Here is a 19,630-nt window from a genome sequence, read left to right on the forward strand (position 1 = left end):
TTTATTAATAATACTAACTTTAAGCTTCAGGGCAGAAATGCTTTTGGTTTTGGTCACCATTGCATTTCCAGTGTCTAGAAAAGTAGCAGACTTATATTGGGTATTTAGGGAAAATGTGGGGGCTAGTGGATAGCATTACCATTATATAGTTGTCAAACCCAGAAACATGAGTCATTTTTGACTGCACTTCTTCCCATTTTCCTCTAAGTCCTTTAGTCTACTTTCTTCATATTCCTCAAATTCATCTACTTTTTTTCATCTCTAGCTCTACTGCCTTAGGTCAAGAAATATATTGAATTAATAACTTCTTAACTAGACTTCCTGCCCTTGAATTCTACCCCTATCTATCTATTCACTATTTTTCCACCAGAGTAATATTTCTAGAAAATACCTTACTATATTTTTCTATTGTTATATCATTCAGTGGTTCCCCTGGAATCTTCAGGAGAAAATTTTTCAGAGCGCTGAATATAAGGTCTTTCTTGATCTGGATCTTGCCACTTTCTCCATATAAAAATCCCATCACCATCCTGGGTTTCAATCTATTTCTTTTTTGTTGTTGTTAATCCTCACTCAAGGATTTTTTTCCCATTGATTTTTAGAGAGAGTGGAAGGGAGGGGGAGAGACAGAGACATCGATGTGAGAGAGACACATCAATTAGTTGCCTCCCATACACGCCCCTACCGGGGCCAGGGATTGAGCCTGCAACCGAGATATGTGCCCTTGACCAGCATTGAACCCAGGACCCTTCAGTCTGCAGGCTGACACTCTAACCTCTGAGCCAAACTGGCTAGGGATCAATCTATTTCTATCTACAAGAGGAAGAGTATTGAAGAGCATAAGCTGTGGAGTCAGATCTAAGTATAAATTCAGACTCTGCCCTTTCTTGGCTAGGTGATCTGTGAAAAGGAATATCCACTGCATGGAGTTTTGGGAGAATAAAAAGACAGTGTATATGTAATGGATTTAGCACAGTGTCTGTCACATGGTAGGCACCCAATATATCTATATATATAAAAGCCCAATATGCAAATTTCCCCCACAGGAGTTTGACCGGGAGACCAATCGCTTGCTATGACATGTGCTGACAACCAGGGGGCAGTGCAGAATGAGAAAGGCCCCAGCCAGCAGTAAGCAGCCAGAGAAGGGAGGCCTTGGCCAGCATTCGGCAGCCAGGGAAGGGAGGCCCTGGCCAGCAGCGGGAAGGAAGGCCCCAATAGGCAGCAGGGAGGCCCCAATCGGCCCTGATCTCTGGCCAGGCCTAGGGACCCTACCCGTGCACGAATTCGTGCACCAGCCCTCTAGTATTTAAATAAATGAATGGGAATGTTATTGATATATAAGGTACAATTCAAGCCTTTCGGGAGCTCATATTTTAAATGAGGAAAATTTCTGTATGCATGAAAAAGATCCTATGTCATATGTCTTATGTCCCATGGTAGTTCAAAGAACCCAGACACTATGTTATCTTTGATTTGTGATCATCACACACTGAGCTTAAGACTAAAGGCAAGTATGGAAAGGAATGTGCTCTGTGATGATATCAGGCAGCAGAACGAGTGTGAATTCAAGGTTGGGAATATAGATTTGAAAGTCATTACTGCAGGCTGTACTTGCAGCTGGAGAGAATCCACCAAATGAAAGGATGTAAATAGTAAAAACAAGAGATCTCCTTGGAGAAGACACATCTTTATAGGAGTAATGAGAAATGTTAGATAAATATTTCCCAAATAGAGGTATGTCTCAGACTAGAAAACAATGGTAGCCATGTTTCCACAAATAATTTAATCCTCTTTTAGATGAAGAACTAGTCCTTGTCCTTGGGGAAATCCCAGAGACGTTTTACTTAAAATGACTTCAGAGGTTAAAATTTTCATCTGACTTTGTATCTGATTTCAGTGTATGGAAACCAAAACGCTGCAGAAAAAGTCTGGGATACTAAGCAGTGATGGTGCTGACGAAAATACGCTTCCTCAGTTGGCGGCAACAATCATTGCTTTGTCTCTTCAAGGTGTATGTCTGGGGCAAAGCAACTTACCTTCCCCAGGCTATTTTACAGAATATATTTTCGGTTCCTTGAACAGTACAAATACTCTTCACCTATCGGGTAAGGATGTTTTTCATTAATTTAACTTCCAAGTCACACCTACTAAACAAATTGTGTCAAAAGAAAAACTGATGCTTTTCGATGACTAAATTTGTTCAGGCACATTTTATACACCATTTTATCTTAGTTTGTAGTAAGACAGCTCAGGTAACCTTTTTAACAAACATCCTATGATAATATTTATGTGATGCTGAAGCAAAAATACGGACTTAGCTCATTTCGGCAGTGATGATGAAATCATGAATGTAGAGCCAAAGTGAGAGTTTTTAATGATCTGCCATGACAGTGACTGAACACTTTCCTATTTAGTACGTAGTGCTGAGACAGGGGTGGCAAAATATTGTGTAGAATGCCAAATGGTGCAAAAGCATGGGTAGCAGTTTACTTGTAACCATAAATGTAAGTAATTTAATTTTAAATAAAAGTAATATAAAGTATCTATTTTGGTTACATCCATGACTGCCAGGTATTTGGGGCTCTAAGATGCCAGGAATAGAATCAGAATATCTGTTTTGCAGATTTCTTTGTTCTTGGCAAGACATTAAAAAATGCAAGGACTTATTTTTTTTAATCTGCATCAAAATGCCCAACTTTGCACACCAAGGGATCCTGGTGTGTTGCATAATAGCTGGTGCTGCTGCCAACACACTTCCTCTTGGGAAGTCACAACATAAAGGGAGATATGAATTTACTAAGGAACAAACAATACCCTCATGATCTGTATAAATCTCCCAATTCTGAAAGCAGGGATTAAGAACTAGTAGCCATACAATTCAGTGTTGATCTTTCTCTGGACATGTTTGCACAACAAATTGAATGACAGATGTGTTTTTCTACAACTTATTTACATGTTCTGTTAAAATTGAAATACAATGAAACCGTGTTACCTAGCTGTCATGACTAGGAAAGAAACCAGGAAAGGCATGTTATCCTGAGAATAACTTTGATATGAAAACCAGGAGTTGAGAAATTTAGCAATAGAATTTCCGTTTCAGGGGAAGGCATGCAATGACTCCACTTTTCAAGTACTTTAATATAAAAAATCTATGCCACTGGAGGGCTTGATTACTCTAAAGAAATTGGAAGAGACATCATATTGCAATACAAAATACAGTTAGAGGCAAGTTGTGCTGTAAGGTTAAAGCCAATTGTTTAGATATTAATCATGAATCCTGGTTAAAACATCTAAATAATTGCTCATAAAAGATATTAAGTGTCACCCATCTCGCTAACCCCGCTCCCATCTGGCAACTGTCAAAATGTTCTCTGTATCCATGAGTCTGTTTCTGTTCTGCTTGTTTGTATATTTTTTTTAGATTAAATTGTTGATAGATAACTATTTATTGCCATTTTATTGTTCATATTTCTGATCGTTCTTCTTCTTAAAGAAGACCCTTTAACATTTTATGTAATACTGGTTTGGTGGTGATGAACTCCTTTAGCTTTTTCTTCTCTGGGAAGCCCTTTATATGCCCTTCTAATCTACATGATAACTTTGCTGGGTAGAGTAATCTTGGTTGTAGGTTCTTGCTTTTTATCTCTTTGAATATTTCTTGCCACTTTCTTCTGGCCTACAAAATTTCTGTTGAGAAATCATCTAATAGTCTTATGGGAATTCCATTATGGATAACTAATGCTATTCTCTTGCTGCTTTTAGGATTCTCTCTTTGGCATTTTAATTATAATGTGTCTTTGTGTGGGCCTCTGTGGGTTAATCTTATTTGGGACTCTATGATTTCTGGACTTGTATGTCTATTTTTGTTATTATTTTTTCAAATAGGTTTTCTTTAAATTGAATTTATTGGGGTGACATTGGTTAATAAAATCATATATGTTTCAGGTGTACAATTTTATAATACATCATCTATAGATGGTATTGTTTATTCACCACTCCAAAAAATCAGCCACTTTTGCATTTGAGAATTCAACTCCATCTCAGAGCCCCATTCCATCTCAGTTCAATTAGATACTCATTACAGGAGTCATGAAACATTTTCTCTAACAGCTACCTCTGAGCTACAGCTCCACTGCAATTGATTATATTTTGGGTTGGGAGGAAAAGAAGTATGCTAGTTTTAAGTGTTGTTGTTTATTAATTTTTTTATCATAGAGATTCTTAAACATAAACAAAAGTATAAACAATAATATAATGAACCCACATATGCACAGTATGTAGCCTCAATAATTACCATCGACTGGATATTCTTATATTTGCCTCCATCCTCTCTCATTACTTGACTATTTTGAAGCGAATAATCAGTCTTAATATTTCTACTAGTATATAAACTAAAAGAGAGAATTTTTTTTTAAAGATCACCTTATTACCAATATCACATTAATGATTCCTTAATGTAAAAATTTCCATTAATGTTGACATTTTCATAATTTAAACATGTTTTTTTTCTTATTAAAACAGGGTCTACATGAGGTCTGTAAAATGGAAATTATGTGTATGTCCCTTTAGTTTCTTATTAAGTATCATACCTTCCCTTTTCCAATACCACCCACACCTTTTCTATTTTGTTGCAGATTTTTCCCCCCCCCCAAAATTTGTTTATCCAGTCTGGACATTGCTGATTGCATTTCAAGTCATTTAATACCCTAGTATCCTATCTAATAATAGAGAAACATGGTAATTAACTGTAACTTCGCTACCCTTCCCATTGGCTAATCAGTGAGACATGCAAATTAACTGCCAACCAAGATGGCGGCTGGCAGCCAGGCAGCTGAAGCAAATAGTTGGCTTGCTTGCTCCAGTGAAGGAGGAAGCCAAGGTTCCCCGCCTGCTGCTGCTGACCTCTGAACTGCAGTCTAAGAAACAATGTTGCAAATATAGAGGCTAAACAAACCCCATGCTTTGCAACAGTGTTTCAACTATAGAACCCAAACAAACTAGATACCTGCTTTCAGCAGCCGAGGTCTCAGAGCTAAAGCCGGCTCTCAGTTCCAGTGATAGCCACAGAAGGTAAATAAATCCCAGAATAAAAAAAGAAAAAAGAAAAAAAGGAGAGGTTGGGAGCTTCAGTCACACACCAGCCTGAAAACGGCCCTCAGCCCCTCACCCAGACTGGCCAGGCACCCCAGTGTGGACCCCCACCATGAAGGGGGTGTGACCAGCTGGAAACAGCCATCATCCCCTCATCCAGGCTGATCAGGCACCCCAGTGGGGACCCCCACCCTAAAGGGGGTGTGACCAGCTGCAAACAGCCATCATCCCCTCACCCAAACTGACCAGGCACTCCAGTGGGGAACCCCACACTGAAGGGGGTGTGACCAGCTGAAAACAGCCATCATCCCCTCACCCAGGCTGGCCAGGCACCCAAGCGGGACCCTCAACCTGATCCGGGACACCCTTCAGGGCAAACCAGCCGGCCCCTACCCATGCACCAGGCCTCTATCCTATATAGTAAAAGGGTAATATGCAAACTGACCCTAACAGCAGAAAGACTGGGAATGACTGGTCACTATGACACACACTGACCACCAGGGGGCAGATGCTCAATGCAGGAGCTGCCCTCTGGTGGTCAGTGCACTCTCACATGGGGGAGCTCTGCTCAGCCACAAGCCAGGCTGATGGCTGCCAGTACAGCAGTGGTGGTAGGAGCCTCTCCTGCCTCCTCAGCAGCTCTAAGGATGTCCAACTGCAGTTTAGGCCTGCTCCCCACTGGCAAGTGGACATCCCCCGAGGGCTGCCGGGCTGCCAGAGGGATGTCTGATTGCCAGCTTAGGCCCAAAGATTAGCCAAGATCTTATGAAGGAACCAATATCCATGTGAAGTATAAATGTTATTTATTATTGTTCAAAATAAAATTTTCTTTTCTTTTTTTTTTAATATATTTTATTGATTTTTTACAGAGAGGAAGGGAGAGAGATAGAGAGTCAGAAACATCGATGAGAGAGAAACATCGATCAGCTGCCTCCTGCACATCCCCCACTGGGGATGTGCCCGCAACCCAGGTACATGCCCCCGACCAGAATCGAACCTGGGACCCTTCAGTCCGCAGGCCGACGCTCTATCCACTGAGCCAAACCGGTTCTGGCTAAAATTTTCTTTTCATTAGAACTAAATTTACTTAATAAAATATCAATGCTGTGGTCATGTGAAATTGTGGTTATTCTGAAATTGACCTGTCTTTATTCTATGTGACACTTACTTTGTATAAAATTTCTAGAACTAGACCAACTCCTCAACACTCTCTGGACCAAAGTTACCTGTAACAGAAAAGATCAAGTCCATCAGCTTCAAAGGAAAAAAAACAACGTAACAATTCATGATGGGAGTTACCCTAATCTATCAGTATCCATGAACCAAGAGTCAGTGGATGGTCCAATTTCCTGGGATCAGGTATTGTCATTATTCCTCTTATATCTTCATTTGCCAATGTCAAAGAAATCCCAGCTCTGAAAGTGGCGTAAGAGTTGTAGAAACCTTAAAGGATAATATGTATTTTTTTTTAAATGTAAGAATATTCTATCCAATATAATAAAAGAGAAACATGCAAATTAGCCGTCCCTCTGCTACACTCAAGCCACACCCACCAGCCAATCGGAGTGATATGCAAATTAACCCAACATAGATGGTGGCGGACATGGAGTTGGAGGCTTGGATTGCCCCTGGCGATCTGGCCTCCGCTGAAGGAGGGGCTGGGGGACTGGGCAGTTGGGAGTGGGGCGGGAACTTCCTGGGACGGGTGCCGGGCAGCCGGGAGCAGGGCGCTGGGCAGCTGGGAGCCGGGCGGGAACTATGTAGCTGGGAGTGGGACACTGGGCAGCCAGGAGTGGAGCATGAACTTCCCGGAGTGGGCGCTGGGCAGCCTGGAGTGGGGTGGGAACTACTCAGCCGGGAGTGGGCGCTGGGCAGTCGGGAGTGGGGCAGGAACTTCCCAGGGCAGGTGCCAGGCAGCCGGGAGTGGGGTGGGAACTACTCAGCTGGGAGTGTGGTGCTGGACAGTCGGGAGTGGGGTGGGAACTTCCCGGGGTGGGCGCCAGGTAGCCGGGAGTGGGGCACCCCATAGCTGCTTGCTCATTCACTTACTCGCTCATTCATTCACTCATTCACTTACTCATTTATTTACTCACTCACTCACTCACTCACTCACTCACTCAGCAAACACTCCCAAGTCCCTGGCACCAGGCCAGGCACTGAAGGTGAAGCAGGATAAGACAGAGCTATGTCCTCAAGATGTTAGTAATTCAGTAGGGCGAAGCAGGCACATGAACGAGGCAGTTGTATGCACAGACGCACTGCGCTGGGTTTGGTGAGGGCTGTAACTAATGCCGACTTTGTTCTCTTGATAAAATGGGGCCTCGGGAGCTAGGCAGCCCCAAGCCTGTAGGCCTGCACCTAGGCCCGGAGCGGCCAGGGTCCCGGAACATGACAGAGGGTGCAGGTCGGGCTGAGGGAATCTTCTCCACCCCCCCCCCCCCCGTCCTGTGCACGAATTTCGTGCACCGGGCCCCTAGTTTCCACAGAATTGTCATTTTTTTCCCCTTCTATAAGTGGCTCTCTGCAAACATAAACATGAGGCCACAATTTTTAAGAGAATAAGATATATTACTTTTTCCTCCCTTGGGTCTATGTTGAATGCATGAATAATTAATTCAATGTACATATATTAAGACTTTACTATGTGCCAATCACTATTGTGGGCATTAGGGATATGGAATTGAACAAAAACAGGCACAGCTCCTATGGAGCTTGCAGGATTACAGGGTAGTGGGGGGATATAGACATTACATAAATACTTATAATACTAATGAATGCATACTTTAAACTTAGATTAGATTAATTTAGATTAGAATATAAAGAGATTACTTTGGGCTGTGAGCAACAGAGAAATATTTGTATAGTAGGTAGCATTGAAATGGTTTTTGAGAAAGGGTGATATGTGATCTTATAAACATATCCATATTTCTTAAAGTTGTATTCCAAAATACATTCACTAGTGTACTGTGATGCTTTTTAAAAATGGGTGCTATGGTCAAATGAGCTTGTGAAATACTGGAGATAACACATTGCACTGTTTTGTGAAGTCCTTTAGTAAATAAACTTCTTTATTCTTATTTAATCTAGGATTTCTCAAACTTCGACCATGGAATCCTTCCCTGCCCTAATCATTTAAAATAGAAAAAAATTGATATTCTATGATGATGGCTTACATATATTAAGTACTTGATATGTATTAGACTGCTATTTCACCTGCACTGCCTCATTTAATTATTATTATAACTATGAGAGGTTAGGTCATATTAATCCATCTTACAGGTGAGAAATGGAGGCATGGGGATAATAAGTAAGTAGTTAAGTTCACAGGAACTGAGGATTATTACATAGGTTGCCTGATAGCATATTCAGTGCCCTTAACAACTATGCTATTGTTTAGAAAATGTTGATTTAAATAAATAAAAACTGCTTTTGTTATTTGTATCTCAGATATTCTTACTGAGCACAATCTGTATTTTAAAAGAGTACAGTTTCTCACGTATTCTTAACACTGTTGAATGCTCTTCCCATAAGTGATGAATGCATGATTGGGCAGCATCATGTATTTTTACTTTTATATACTTTTAAAAATGAATTTCTGTCACTTTTTTACTTTTCTCTTTAAAGGTATTTATTTACATGGACTCTTGCAATGCTGATTATAGTCAACTGAAGGTGACAAGAGTTAATACTTATATTAATCCTTGTTTGTGAAGTCTCTTTAAAAGCTTCCAGGGCTAAGGTTATGATTTCTTTTAAATCCTCACCCGAGGATATTTTTCATTTTTAGAGAGAGTGGAAGAGAAGGAAAGACAGAGAGAAATATCAATGTGAGAGAAGCACATCAATTGGTTGCCTCCTGCATGTGCCCCGGGCTCAGGCTGGGAGGAGCCTGCAACCAAGGTACGTGCCCTTGACCAAAATCAAACCCAGGACCCTTCAGTTCGCAGGCCAATGCTCTATCCACAGAGCCAAACTAACTAAGGTTATTTTATAAAAATTACTTAAGACATGCACTTTCTAAGAACAATAATAATCATTTTTCTGTGCTAACTATGCAAAATAAACAAAACAACCTCTTCTACAATTCTCCTCTGCCACAACATATCACCTTCCTCATGCCTCTGGGTGAGACCCTAACATAGGAGACTAGATCTGAGGATCCTTCCTATTTTATTTTAATAGAGATAGAAACATCAATGATGAGAATCATTGATCTGCTGCCTCCTGCATGTCCCCTACTGGGAATCAATCCTGCAACCCAGGCATGTGCCCTTGACCGGAATCGAACCTGGGACCCTTCAGTCTGTAGGCCAACGCTCTATCCACTAAGCCAAATGGGTTAGGGCAATCCTTCCTATTTTAGAACAGTGGTTCTTAGAGTGTTGTCCCTGCGTCAGTGACATCAGCATCACCTGGCAACTTGTTAGAAATGCCAGTTCTCAGGGCCCATCCCAGGATCTACTGAGTCGTAAACTCTGAGAATGGAACCCAGCACTGCCTTTAAAACCCCCTCCAAGGGACTCTCAAAACGAAAGTTCACGAACCATTGCTTTAGAATACGTTTGTAAAATTACCATAGATGTCTGATATCAACGCAAGTATACATATATTTTCAAGTTTTATATAAAGGAATAAAGAAAATTTAAAGGTCATTGAGTAATCTAAATATTTATTCAAGTTTCTTTTTAATAAAAAATGTATTATTTTTAAAATGTTACAGAATATAATGCATTGCCTTTTAAGAACATTCCTGTTAGTGATTTCAGAAGAAATGTAAAACAACGATCTAAATAGCATAGAAACAGCAAATAAAGATCAAGGGCACAGAAGCTTACAATAGAATATTCAATTTCTTGACAATGAACTGGGGGAAGGTCCATGGCATTCTGTTCCTGTTTTCCTCTCCACTCTTTCACTTACCAGTTAGACATTCTCCAATAAGAATATTTATTATGGGGGATTCATTACCAAAGTTTGTTGCTAGTTTCTCTTTTGGTTGTCAGTATTTTTAATGAAGTAATTATATTCCATTATAACAAATGACGCATGAGTTGGGGCTTCTATGTCCAGGTGTTTTCTATCAGAGAAAGGGCCAGACTGTGAAAACTAGTAGATATATGCAGAGGGGAGCAGAAAGGAGAAGATAATTGGCTCTGAGGAGACAAGCCTTTTAAATTACTAATTAAAAAAAAATCCTGACTGATTGTAACTAAAGATCACAAAGGCTTGTAATGGAGTCTTATTTCAATAGAAGGCACCCCTCTGCGCCAGTGGAACTATGCACCACTCTCACCCACATACTAAGACTTTTTAGCCCTAGCTGGTTTGGCTCAGTGGATAGAGCGTTGGCCTATGGACTGAAGGGTCCCAGGTTCGATTCCGGCCAAGGGCAAATGCCTGGTTTGCAGGCTCGATCCCCAGTGGGGGACGTGCTGGAGCAGCCGATCGATGATTCTCTCTCATCATTGATGTTTCTCTCTCTCTCTCTCCCTCTCCCTTCCTCTCTGAAATCAATAAAGAAATATATATTTTTTTAAAAAATTAAAAAAATAAAACTTTTTAATGTAATTTTTGATACACAAAACCAACCCTGAACACTTCTGAGATAGACAAATGCCTTGTGGCAATTTTTAGAGACCTGTTTATTTATAATCCTCATCTCTCATACATATGCCTATACAATATAAAAATGGCAAAGATTTAGGTAAATATCAGTAGGTAAAAACAATTGTATCTGTGGAGAAGAGATGTCAATTGACAAATGCTCTGTCAACTAGCTGGTATGTAAATGCTAAATGCTGTGCTTCATGTGTCCATTTTAGCTAGAATGCCAATTGATGGTGAGTTTGTGTAAGAATGTATGTTTTTCCCACACAGACTTGCTTCTCTGCTGGGCAACTCGTGGAGATATTTCTACAGAATAGCCTTTCACCTATTTCTAAGGAGGACTTTAAGCAAATGAGTCCAGGAATCATCCAACAATTGCTCAGCTGCTCTTGCCAGCTGCCCAAGGACCAGCAAGCAAACCTTCCGCCTACCACTCTGGAGAGTAAGATCGGATTCTTCCCTCAGAAAGTGAATGCACCCAATATGTGTGATAATAACCGTGAACACAGGGTGCTTACTATAATCCAGGCACTGTCCTAAGCATTTTACATGTATCAACTCATGCCATCCTCACAACATCCCCACGAGCGAGATAATTACCCCCCATTTTACAGATGTGGAAACTGAGGCACATAGAGGTTAAGTGACTTGCCCAAGGACACACCTCTGGTAAGGGATTCAAACCCAGGGAACCTGGTCCCAGAGTTATTGTTTACTTTTATTTTTATTAAAACAAAATCTTTATTGTTGAAAACATTACCTATGTCCCCTCCCCCTTTCCCACCCATTGACCTTTTCTAGCCTGCCCCCGTCCCTGCCCCAGGCCTTCACCACCCCAGAGTCATTGTTTTTAACCACTGTGCTATGCTAGCTTTCAATGAATATTTACATCTTGTATACGGTTTATGTAAATTGATTTGGTCCCCTCTATCGGACTTAGTTATAGACCAGCTGGGAAGTGCATAGCCGAGAGGTGGCATGGCATGAGAGAAGGAACACATGGAATGTTGGGATCAGAAATGCAGAGTTGAGTCATGGCTTCTATCCCCAGCCAACTCTGTGACCTTCAGCAATCTCCTTATTTCCCGGAGCCCATCTCTTTTTCTGCACAGTGGGAAAGCAGTGAGGTCCTACAGGGTTCCCATCCTTTCACACATCAGGGCACATGCGAAACAAAAAACAAAAAACGAAGGCACACTGGGGTACACCAGAGAGGCTGCTCTGGCATGATGGTGACCAGTGCAGGCAGGTACCAGCCTCCCAGGCCTGGCTGGCACCCCCAGAAGTGCACTCGCCTGTATCCCTTTGGATCAGGGCAGTAGGTGAACCCTACTGTAAGGCTTAAAAAGGTACCTGTGAGGTTCAAATGAGATAATATGTACAAATTTGCATTTTGTAATTTAAAGCACTGTATATTTAAAAGAAAAAAAAAGGTTGCCTAAGAACATCTATGATGGATAAAAAAAATTTGAGCTAACATATGCAACCTTTAAAATATTACCATTGACCTAGGGGCCTTATATATGTTTTTTTCAGAGTTACCTTTCTTTTTCTTTGAGATAGTCTGCAGTGCCCATAAAAGCTGAAATGTTTGGCTACTCACTTCTAACTCACAGTAGATTCTGCAGCATCAAGAGACTCATTTGAAGATTTTAGGTGAGCAAAAACACGCCAGGCCTACATAGCTAAAACTCCACATTTACTGAGAAGGAGAAGGCTTTCTTAAAAGTGAGCAGCTAAATAATTCAGCACCTTGTGGTCAATGATGACTCAGAAATGATGAGGCAGACAAACTATGGCACCTAGAGCTTCCATGAGCATGTCTGTATTCCACCTCGTGTCACAGTGTTTGGTACACACAGGCCCCTGGGGATGGGTTAATGAACTGAAGATTCATGGAAAAGTTTTTATCTCTCTGATGACCTTCTAGAATCTAGACCTTTCCACGGAATAGTCTTTCTAAGAAAAATTCAAACATTCAAACAAATCACACTCACTAGAGAGCATTAGTGTTCTCAATTTAAAATGTTGCATTATGTAACAAAAGGGTAAGGTTTGTATTGGCCTTTTGAAATTACAGAAATATAGGATGAAGAGGGGAGGACACAGGGAGATGTTATTATGAAAACAGTGTGGTGAAATTCAATCTCGAAGCATCACCTCCAATTCAGTTTCCAGGAAAAAGCATTATTACCATGTACAAATCAAGGTTCAGACCCATGCAAAGTAGCTGCTCAGGAATGGCTAAGAATTTATGCTCTTCTTAAAATATATTTTTATTGATTTTAGAGAGGAAGGGAGAAAGATAGATGGAAACATCAGTGATGAGAGAGAATCACCAATCAGCTGCCTCCTGCACGCCCCCTACTAGGCATTGAGCCACAACTCGGGTATGTGCTCTGACTGGGAATCAAACCGGTGACTTCTTGGTTCATAGGTCAATGCTTAACCACTGAGCAATCCTGGCCGGGCTATTCTATTCTTTTTTTAATTAAATTTATTGGAGTGACATTGGTTAGTAGGATCATGTAGGTTTCAAGTGTGCATTTCTATGACTCGTGATCTGTATGTTGCTTTGTGTGCCCACCACCCAAAGTCCAATCATCTTATTATGTTAAGTTCTATTGTAACAATGAGAAACATTGACATAGCACCTGTCTGTAAGTCACCTGACTCCAATCATGACGCCAAGGGAACTGGGGTAAGTTAGTTAGCAGAGTCCGATGGCCACAAAAGTCAGAGATTTTATGGTTTTCAGGCTGTCCTTGCCATATGGGAGCAGGTGCGATCTGGCTCGCAGAGGACATAAAAACATCTATAAACTCAAAAGTTAGGAAATGCTCATCCTCTTCCAATACCACCTGGGAGCTGCCCTCAGGACAAGGCAGGTGAGGGGGAGAAGGATTGCAGAACTTGAAACTTTGCCTATTACCTCAGAAATGTTAGACCCCAATTTGTTTTTGTGAGTTCTTGTCATTTTATGATCTTTTGTAGCTACCCTAAAAACGTGGCAACTTTGAATTTTATTAGGAATCCAGGTTCTCATATTAAACTTCAAAAGTCTTTATGTATTACGTTCCCACATAGAATCTATTTGTGGAAGAATGGGGTATAAAACTTGGTTAAATGTCTCTAGGGATCTTTTTTATAACATAGGTATTTTTACTAAATTAGAACAGAATAAAACTTCTAGGTGTATGACCATTCCAAACCATTTTTATCATTTTTTAAACTTTAATTGTGGTAAAAAAAACACACACACATGAATTCATCATCTTAATTATTCTTAAGTGTAGTATCTACAGTTCAGTGGTATTAAGTATTTTCACATTGCTGTGCAGTAGATTTCTAAAATGTTTTTATCTTGCAAAACTGAACCTCTATATCCATTGAATACCAACCACTTCAGAGTAGATTCCTAGCAGTGGAAGGATGGCGAGGAGAGCGAGAAAATCAAAGTTTAAAAGTTTTTTGCCTTCTCTGAATATACCACCAGGTCTATTTTAATACTTCACTCCTATATAATTTAGAAATTATAACTCAATAAGTCATAATTATAATTAGAGCTTATAATTCAGTAAAGGTCATCTTAAAAATCACAAGCCCATTACCATGTTATCAGCTAGAATCATTAATATGGTCTAATGTAGAGGGTGAATGTTCCAGAACAGAACAAGAATAATGAGCATAGGCTATTTTATGTGATAGCTAGCTTTAAGGTGATAGTTTCTTAAAATCTACACTGGACTTTAAAGACTATGATAACTATATTGTTTGATTTAACTTATTTATTTGTATGTAGTCACTAAAGGAAATGACAGTTTCATTTGGTAATTACCTTCCTTTATTGTTTATAAACAAGCTTTCCATGACTTACTAATGTCTAAGTAACTAGATAGCAGAGTATCTGCAACCAAAGGGAAATGGTGGTTTGAGTAACACTTTTTCTCCAAATCATTTATATCTGAAAGCCGTTTTTCTCTCTATTAATCTTACTCTTTCTTCCCTCCTCTCTGGCTTCTCCCCTCATACACATTTGTTTTTGTTTGAGTAATTTAAAAATTGTACTTTCTGAATATTTTTCAAAAAATCTAGAAGCTAGAAACATGGAATAAATTTAGAGGTTACAAAATATTATTGCAATAATCCAAAATGTAGGTTGTCCAAGTTTATTACCAACCGCTACACATTCATCGATCAGATTTTACCAACGCAATCACTCATGTTAGTCATTGAGAATAATAAACACTCTTGACATTGCAAGTAGTTTTGAGAACCTCTGGAAGAAAGTACTCACTTTGTATACAAACACGGGTCTCCATGGGCCCAGGCAGCATGCTCCCATCGTAACACTGCTGCCTTGCCTTCGAAAGGCTTAAGTGTGATTAGATGGGTATCGTTGCCACTACCTGTCCATGGAGGTGGTGGTTTAAAGTGAGAGAAATTAATATCTTGGGAGTGGGAGGTGAGCTAGGTCCTTGCTTGCCACAGTGATTTTTTTTAAATATGTTTTTAGTGATTTTAGAGAAAGAGCAAGTGAGAGGAAGAAAAACATCAATGAGAGAGGAACATCAATTGGCTGCCTCCTGGTGCATGCCCCCTACTGAGGATCGAGCCCCAAATCTGGGCACGTGCCCTGACCAAGAATTGAACCGTGACCTCCTGGTGCATGGATCGACACTCAACCACTGAGCCACACCAGCTCGGGCCCACAGTGCTTTTTTAATAAGAGGTCATTGGGGTAACTTTAAAGCAGCAGGGTTGTTTGGTGAAAATCTCATTTTTTTTTAAAATGTCTTTATTGATTTTTTAAAAATATATTGGTTTGTGTTTTTTTGTTTGTTTGTTTGTTTGTTTTACAGAGAGGAAGGGAAAGGGATAGAGAGTTAGAAACATCGATGAGAGAGAAACATCGATCAGCTGCCTCCTGCACACCCCCTACTGGGGATGTGCCTGCAACCAAGGTACATGCCTTTGACTGGAATTGAACCTGGGACCCTTCAGTCCACAGGCCGACGCTCTATCCACTGAGCCAAACCGGTTAGGGCAAATCTTCTCATTCTTAAAAATGAAAACATTTTACCCAGTATAACACATAAACAATTCATAGCCCTATGGACTGTACAGTAAGACAGATTCTCCTGTCACTTGCACCAGCTGAGGCACTCGCAAGAGGGTGTGAGCACTGACTGCTTTCGCCTTCTCCTTCCCGCTTAGAGTACGGCTACAGCACGGTGGCTGTGGCCCTGCTCACGCTGGGCTCCATGCTCGGGACAGCGCTGATCCTCTTCCACAGCTGCGGGGAGAACTACAGGCTCATCTTACAGCTGTTTGTGGGCCTGGCTGTTGGGACGCTCTCTGGGGATGCTCTGCTCCACCTTATCCCTCAGGTAAGCTTTTTTTTTTCCTTCCATGTCAGATAGAGTAGGTCCAGTTTCTCCTTAAGTTTAGCAATTGGAGGTACTTACGCAAAATTTCACAGCACCTTGGATGAGTAGACATAGTGGCCAGTGTTTTCCTTGGAAATGCAAATTATGTCTGCAAAACATGTGTAGGAAAAAAGAGATGACCAATTATTATGTTCACCACGCTATGCTTATTTTTGAAATAAATTTTTAAAAAGGTGACCAGATGTAGATTCCTACTAAGAAAAATTCAGTAAGCACTTACTAATTACCTGTAAATAAAGAGGAACGGGCTGTAAGCATCGCACTGGCTTTCCCCAGTGCCCCCAAAACTCATCGGTTTCATTCTCTGCCCTTCTCTGCTGTCTTTTGTGCTGGGAAGATTGCATGTCCTCAGGCCCCTCTCGGGCTGTTCCTGTTGTTGGGTTCAGCCAATGTGAGGCCCAACAGAAAGTGAGGGGAGGAGGAGTGAGGGGCAGGCGTGTATCTTCCTGCCCCCTCCTGGCTCTGGTACTTGCTCTAGAACAGCGATTTCCAACCCGTGTGCCATTGCAATTTAAATTGCAATTTTTAAAAGGTGCAATATTTAGTCAGGGATACCAATCTCTTTTCCCTTAGATTGTCAAATAAAAAAATGACAACAGCCAACACAATAGCCATTTGGTGTGAATGAATCAAAATTATACCTATTTTTTGTTGTGCCCCAGAATTTTGGTCATTAGTGTACGTGCCATGAGGCGACAAAGGTTGAAAATCGCCGGTGTAGAAGCAGCAGTTAACCTGCAGTCCCACAGCTCCCATGGAGGCCTCCTCCCAGCTCCGCCTCCCACTGAGCTTCAGCAGCATTATTTCCAACCTTTGCCTTTTCATCCCCGAGGGCTAATGGTTTCCTGGGGTGGCAAGTTTCTGGTTGTCTCATTATTCTGTATCCGCACCCTTGACTTTGCCTGTACCTCTGTAATAGTAGCATCATTAACCTCTCCTCATTTGGACCATCATGCCCAATGGAGAATGTACAGATTTCCTGTAAGGAAAGTGGAAGCACCAGGAAGTTGGCTCTCTGTTGAAGTGTTTTAAGTCTCTTTATTTGTCCGAAATGGACCTGAGATGCAAATGAGTTCAGGCAGAAGGGTCTTCAGATGAGGGTGTCCATTTCCTCTGAAATCTCTTGTAATGAACAAATGATCCATCCTCCCAGAAAGTCTGAGATGTTAAAATTTTCCACGCGCCTCTGGCACTTTCCTACGGGGTCACTCTTGTTGCTTAGAGGCTCAATAATATTAGACATTCTGAAAATTGCCAATTGAGCATTGGAGAAATGAAACAAACCATTATTAGTTTTAATTTCCCCTGTAATCTAATTTTCTGGAAATATTTCAGGGCTTCTTGGCTTGAGGCGGTGGCCAAGGCCTTTTTCTAGGTCACTGCAGTGGCTGCAGAGTTGTTTGCTCCCAGGATCCAGGGAAACGGCAAAAGGATGTGAAGGCCTCCTGGGTCTCCCCAGGTCGGGGTGACATCGCTCCCGGCAGCAGGGGTGGATTGGTGTGGGTGGGACTGTGGACTGGCTCTGCAGAAACAAGGCATGAGGGGAACTGAAGAGGTTAGCTGGGTTTCATGAACTTTGGAAGGCAGTTTTATTCAAGGTGCCAGACGAGGACAAAAGTTATTGGGAAGAGGAAGATGCAGTACAAAGGTGGTGGAAAGCTAAAAAATCAGGTTCCTGAATGTGATCCATGACAAGTGTTCAAAGGGCTGCCGAGAAATGACCCTTCCTCCTGCAAAAAAAAAAATGCCATTTAGCTAAATTTATTCCACTTAAAGATGTGCATTTTATTCCAGGATTGTGTTTCTTTCCTGTTCTGTGATATTACAATAGTCTCTATGTTATGAAATAACTAGAGGCCTGGGGAACGAAATTCGTGCACTGGGCGGGGTTGTCCCTCAGCCCAGCCTGTACCCTCTCCAATCTGGAACCCCGCGGGGGATGTCCGATTAAACCGGCAGTCGGACATTCCTCTCACAAAACTGGGACTGCTGGCTCCCAACCCCTCGCCTGTCTACCTGCCTGATTGCTCCTAACAGCTTCTGCCTGCCACCCTGATCACCACCTAACTGCTCCCCTGCCAGCCTGATTGATGCCTAACTGCTCCCTGCTGGCCCTATCACCCCCAATTCCCCTCCCTGCTGGCCTGGTCACTCCCAACTGCACTCCCCTGCTGGCCTGGTCTCCCTCAACTGCCCTCCCTTGCTGGCCTGATCGTCCTCCCCTTCCCTCCCCTGCCAGCCATCTTATGCGAGGGTGTGATGGTCAATTCACATATTACCTCTTTATTATGTAGGATCATAATTACAAATATTAGGTGGGTATCCATTAATGTCTTTACCAAAAGAAAAAGTTGACCAACATATGTTGGTTTTGTAACTCAGTGTATATGCTCATTCATGCACTTGTGTGTAAATATATGTTTGCACACATATCTATTGCATACATATACGTATAAATATATGCATATAAGATACGTGCATATATAATCTTGTTTTTCTCCTTTTTAATGGTCAGTAACACCCTAAATGTGGAAACCACTGAGCTAGTTCTTAAATTGCCATCTCCTGGGAAAGGAATATGATACATAATGATTACTAGCCCATAAGAGATTATGAGGTCAACCAATGTAGTGAGTCAACCAATAGATGAGTCAACTAGAGGAAAATTCCTAATGCTTTTCCTGTATCCTTTTCTGTCTCAGGTTCCTGATAGTATTGCCAGGCATATAGTATGCCTTGAACAGAAAATGTCTTTCAGGCAGATTTTTTACTTCGCTGAACAATTATTAAAAATATTAATTGCAGTGGGGCATGGGGAAAATAAAGGCCAGATGAAATGTATCTTTGTATTTGTTCTGGATATAAAATACAGTGATTTGCTACAAGGCATTGCTATGCAAATATTTTTGAACTCCTGGAAAACAATTCAGTGAAAGGACTAAGAATGTATGAAAATTTAGGCCACTTGCTGAAATAAGCTTAGGCTTTATTGTGTTCATAAGCAGAAATTACTCACAGCTCTCCCTTCTTTCCTCTTGTACACATTTTATTTGACGGAATTAAACCCTGCGGTGGAAGCATTTATACATCTAAAAGCAAACTGGGCTTCGAATTATTTCAGGAGTTGTCATGGGGTGCCCCAGAATGAAAGTTGAGTATATTCAATACTGGACCTACTAATTAATATTTAAATCATCAAAAGTTATTTCTTTATGTCTCTCTCTCTCTCTCTTATCTTTTTTTAAATTTTTATTTTTTTTAGGTTCTTGGTTTACATAAGCAGGAAGCCTCAGAGTCTGGGCATTTCCATGAAAGCAAAGGTCACATTTGGAAACTGTTGGGACTAATTGGAGGCATCCATGGGTTTTTCTTGATAGAAAAATGTTTTATTCTTCTTGTATCACCAAATGTCAAGGTACAGTTTAAATTTGATATATCCTTTGCTTTGGGGCTTCATAATATCCATCTTTTATTGTACT

The 19,630-nt window shown here is 41.0% G+C and overlaps 1 protein-coding gene across 4 annotated transcripts in view; it reads left to right on the plus strand.

Moving 5' to 3' along the window:
• Nucleotides 1-19,630, plus strand: part of SLC39A12 (solute carrier family 39 member 12) — a 68,399-nt gene that overhangs the window by 14,781 nt on the left and 33,988 nt on the right. For all 4 annotated transcript variants that reach the window (XM_059660493.1, XM_059660503.1, XM_059660510.1 and 1 more), the window contains exons 4-8: nucleotides 1,901-2,108; nucleotides 6,281-6,453; nucleotides 10,972-11,143; nucleotides 15,919-16,091; nucleotides 19,414-19,566. In XM_059660493.1, the coding sequence (XP_059516476.1) occupies nucleotides 1,901-2,108; nucleotides 6,281-6,453; nucleotides 10,972-11,143; nucleotides 15,919-16,091; nucleotides 19,414-19,566 (879 nt within the window). The remainder of the gene's footprint in view (nucleotides 1-1,900; nucleotides 2,109-6,280; nucleotides 6,454-10,971; nucleotides 11,144-15,918; nucleotides 16,092-19,413; nucleotides 19,567-19,630) is intronic.

The sequence above is a fragment of the Myotis daubentonii genome, chromosome 1 (genome assembly GCF_963259705.1).
Source record: "Myotis daubentonii chromosome 1, mMyoDau2.1, whole genome shotgun sequence".
Taxonomy (NCBI): domain Eukaryota; kingdom Metazoa; phylum Chordata; class Mammalia; order Chiroptera; family Vespertilionidae; genus Myotis; species Myotis daubentonii.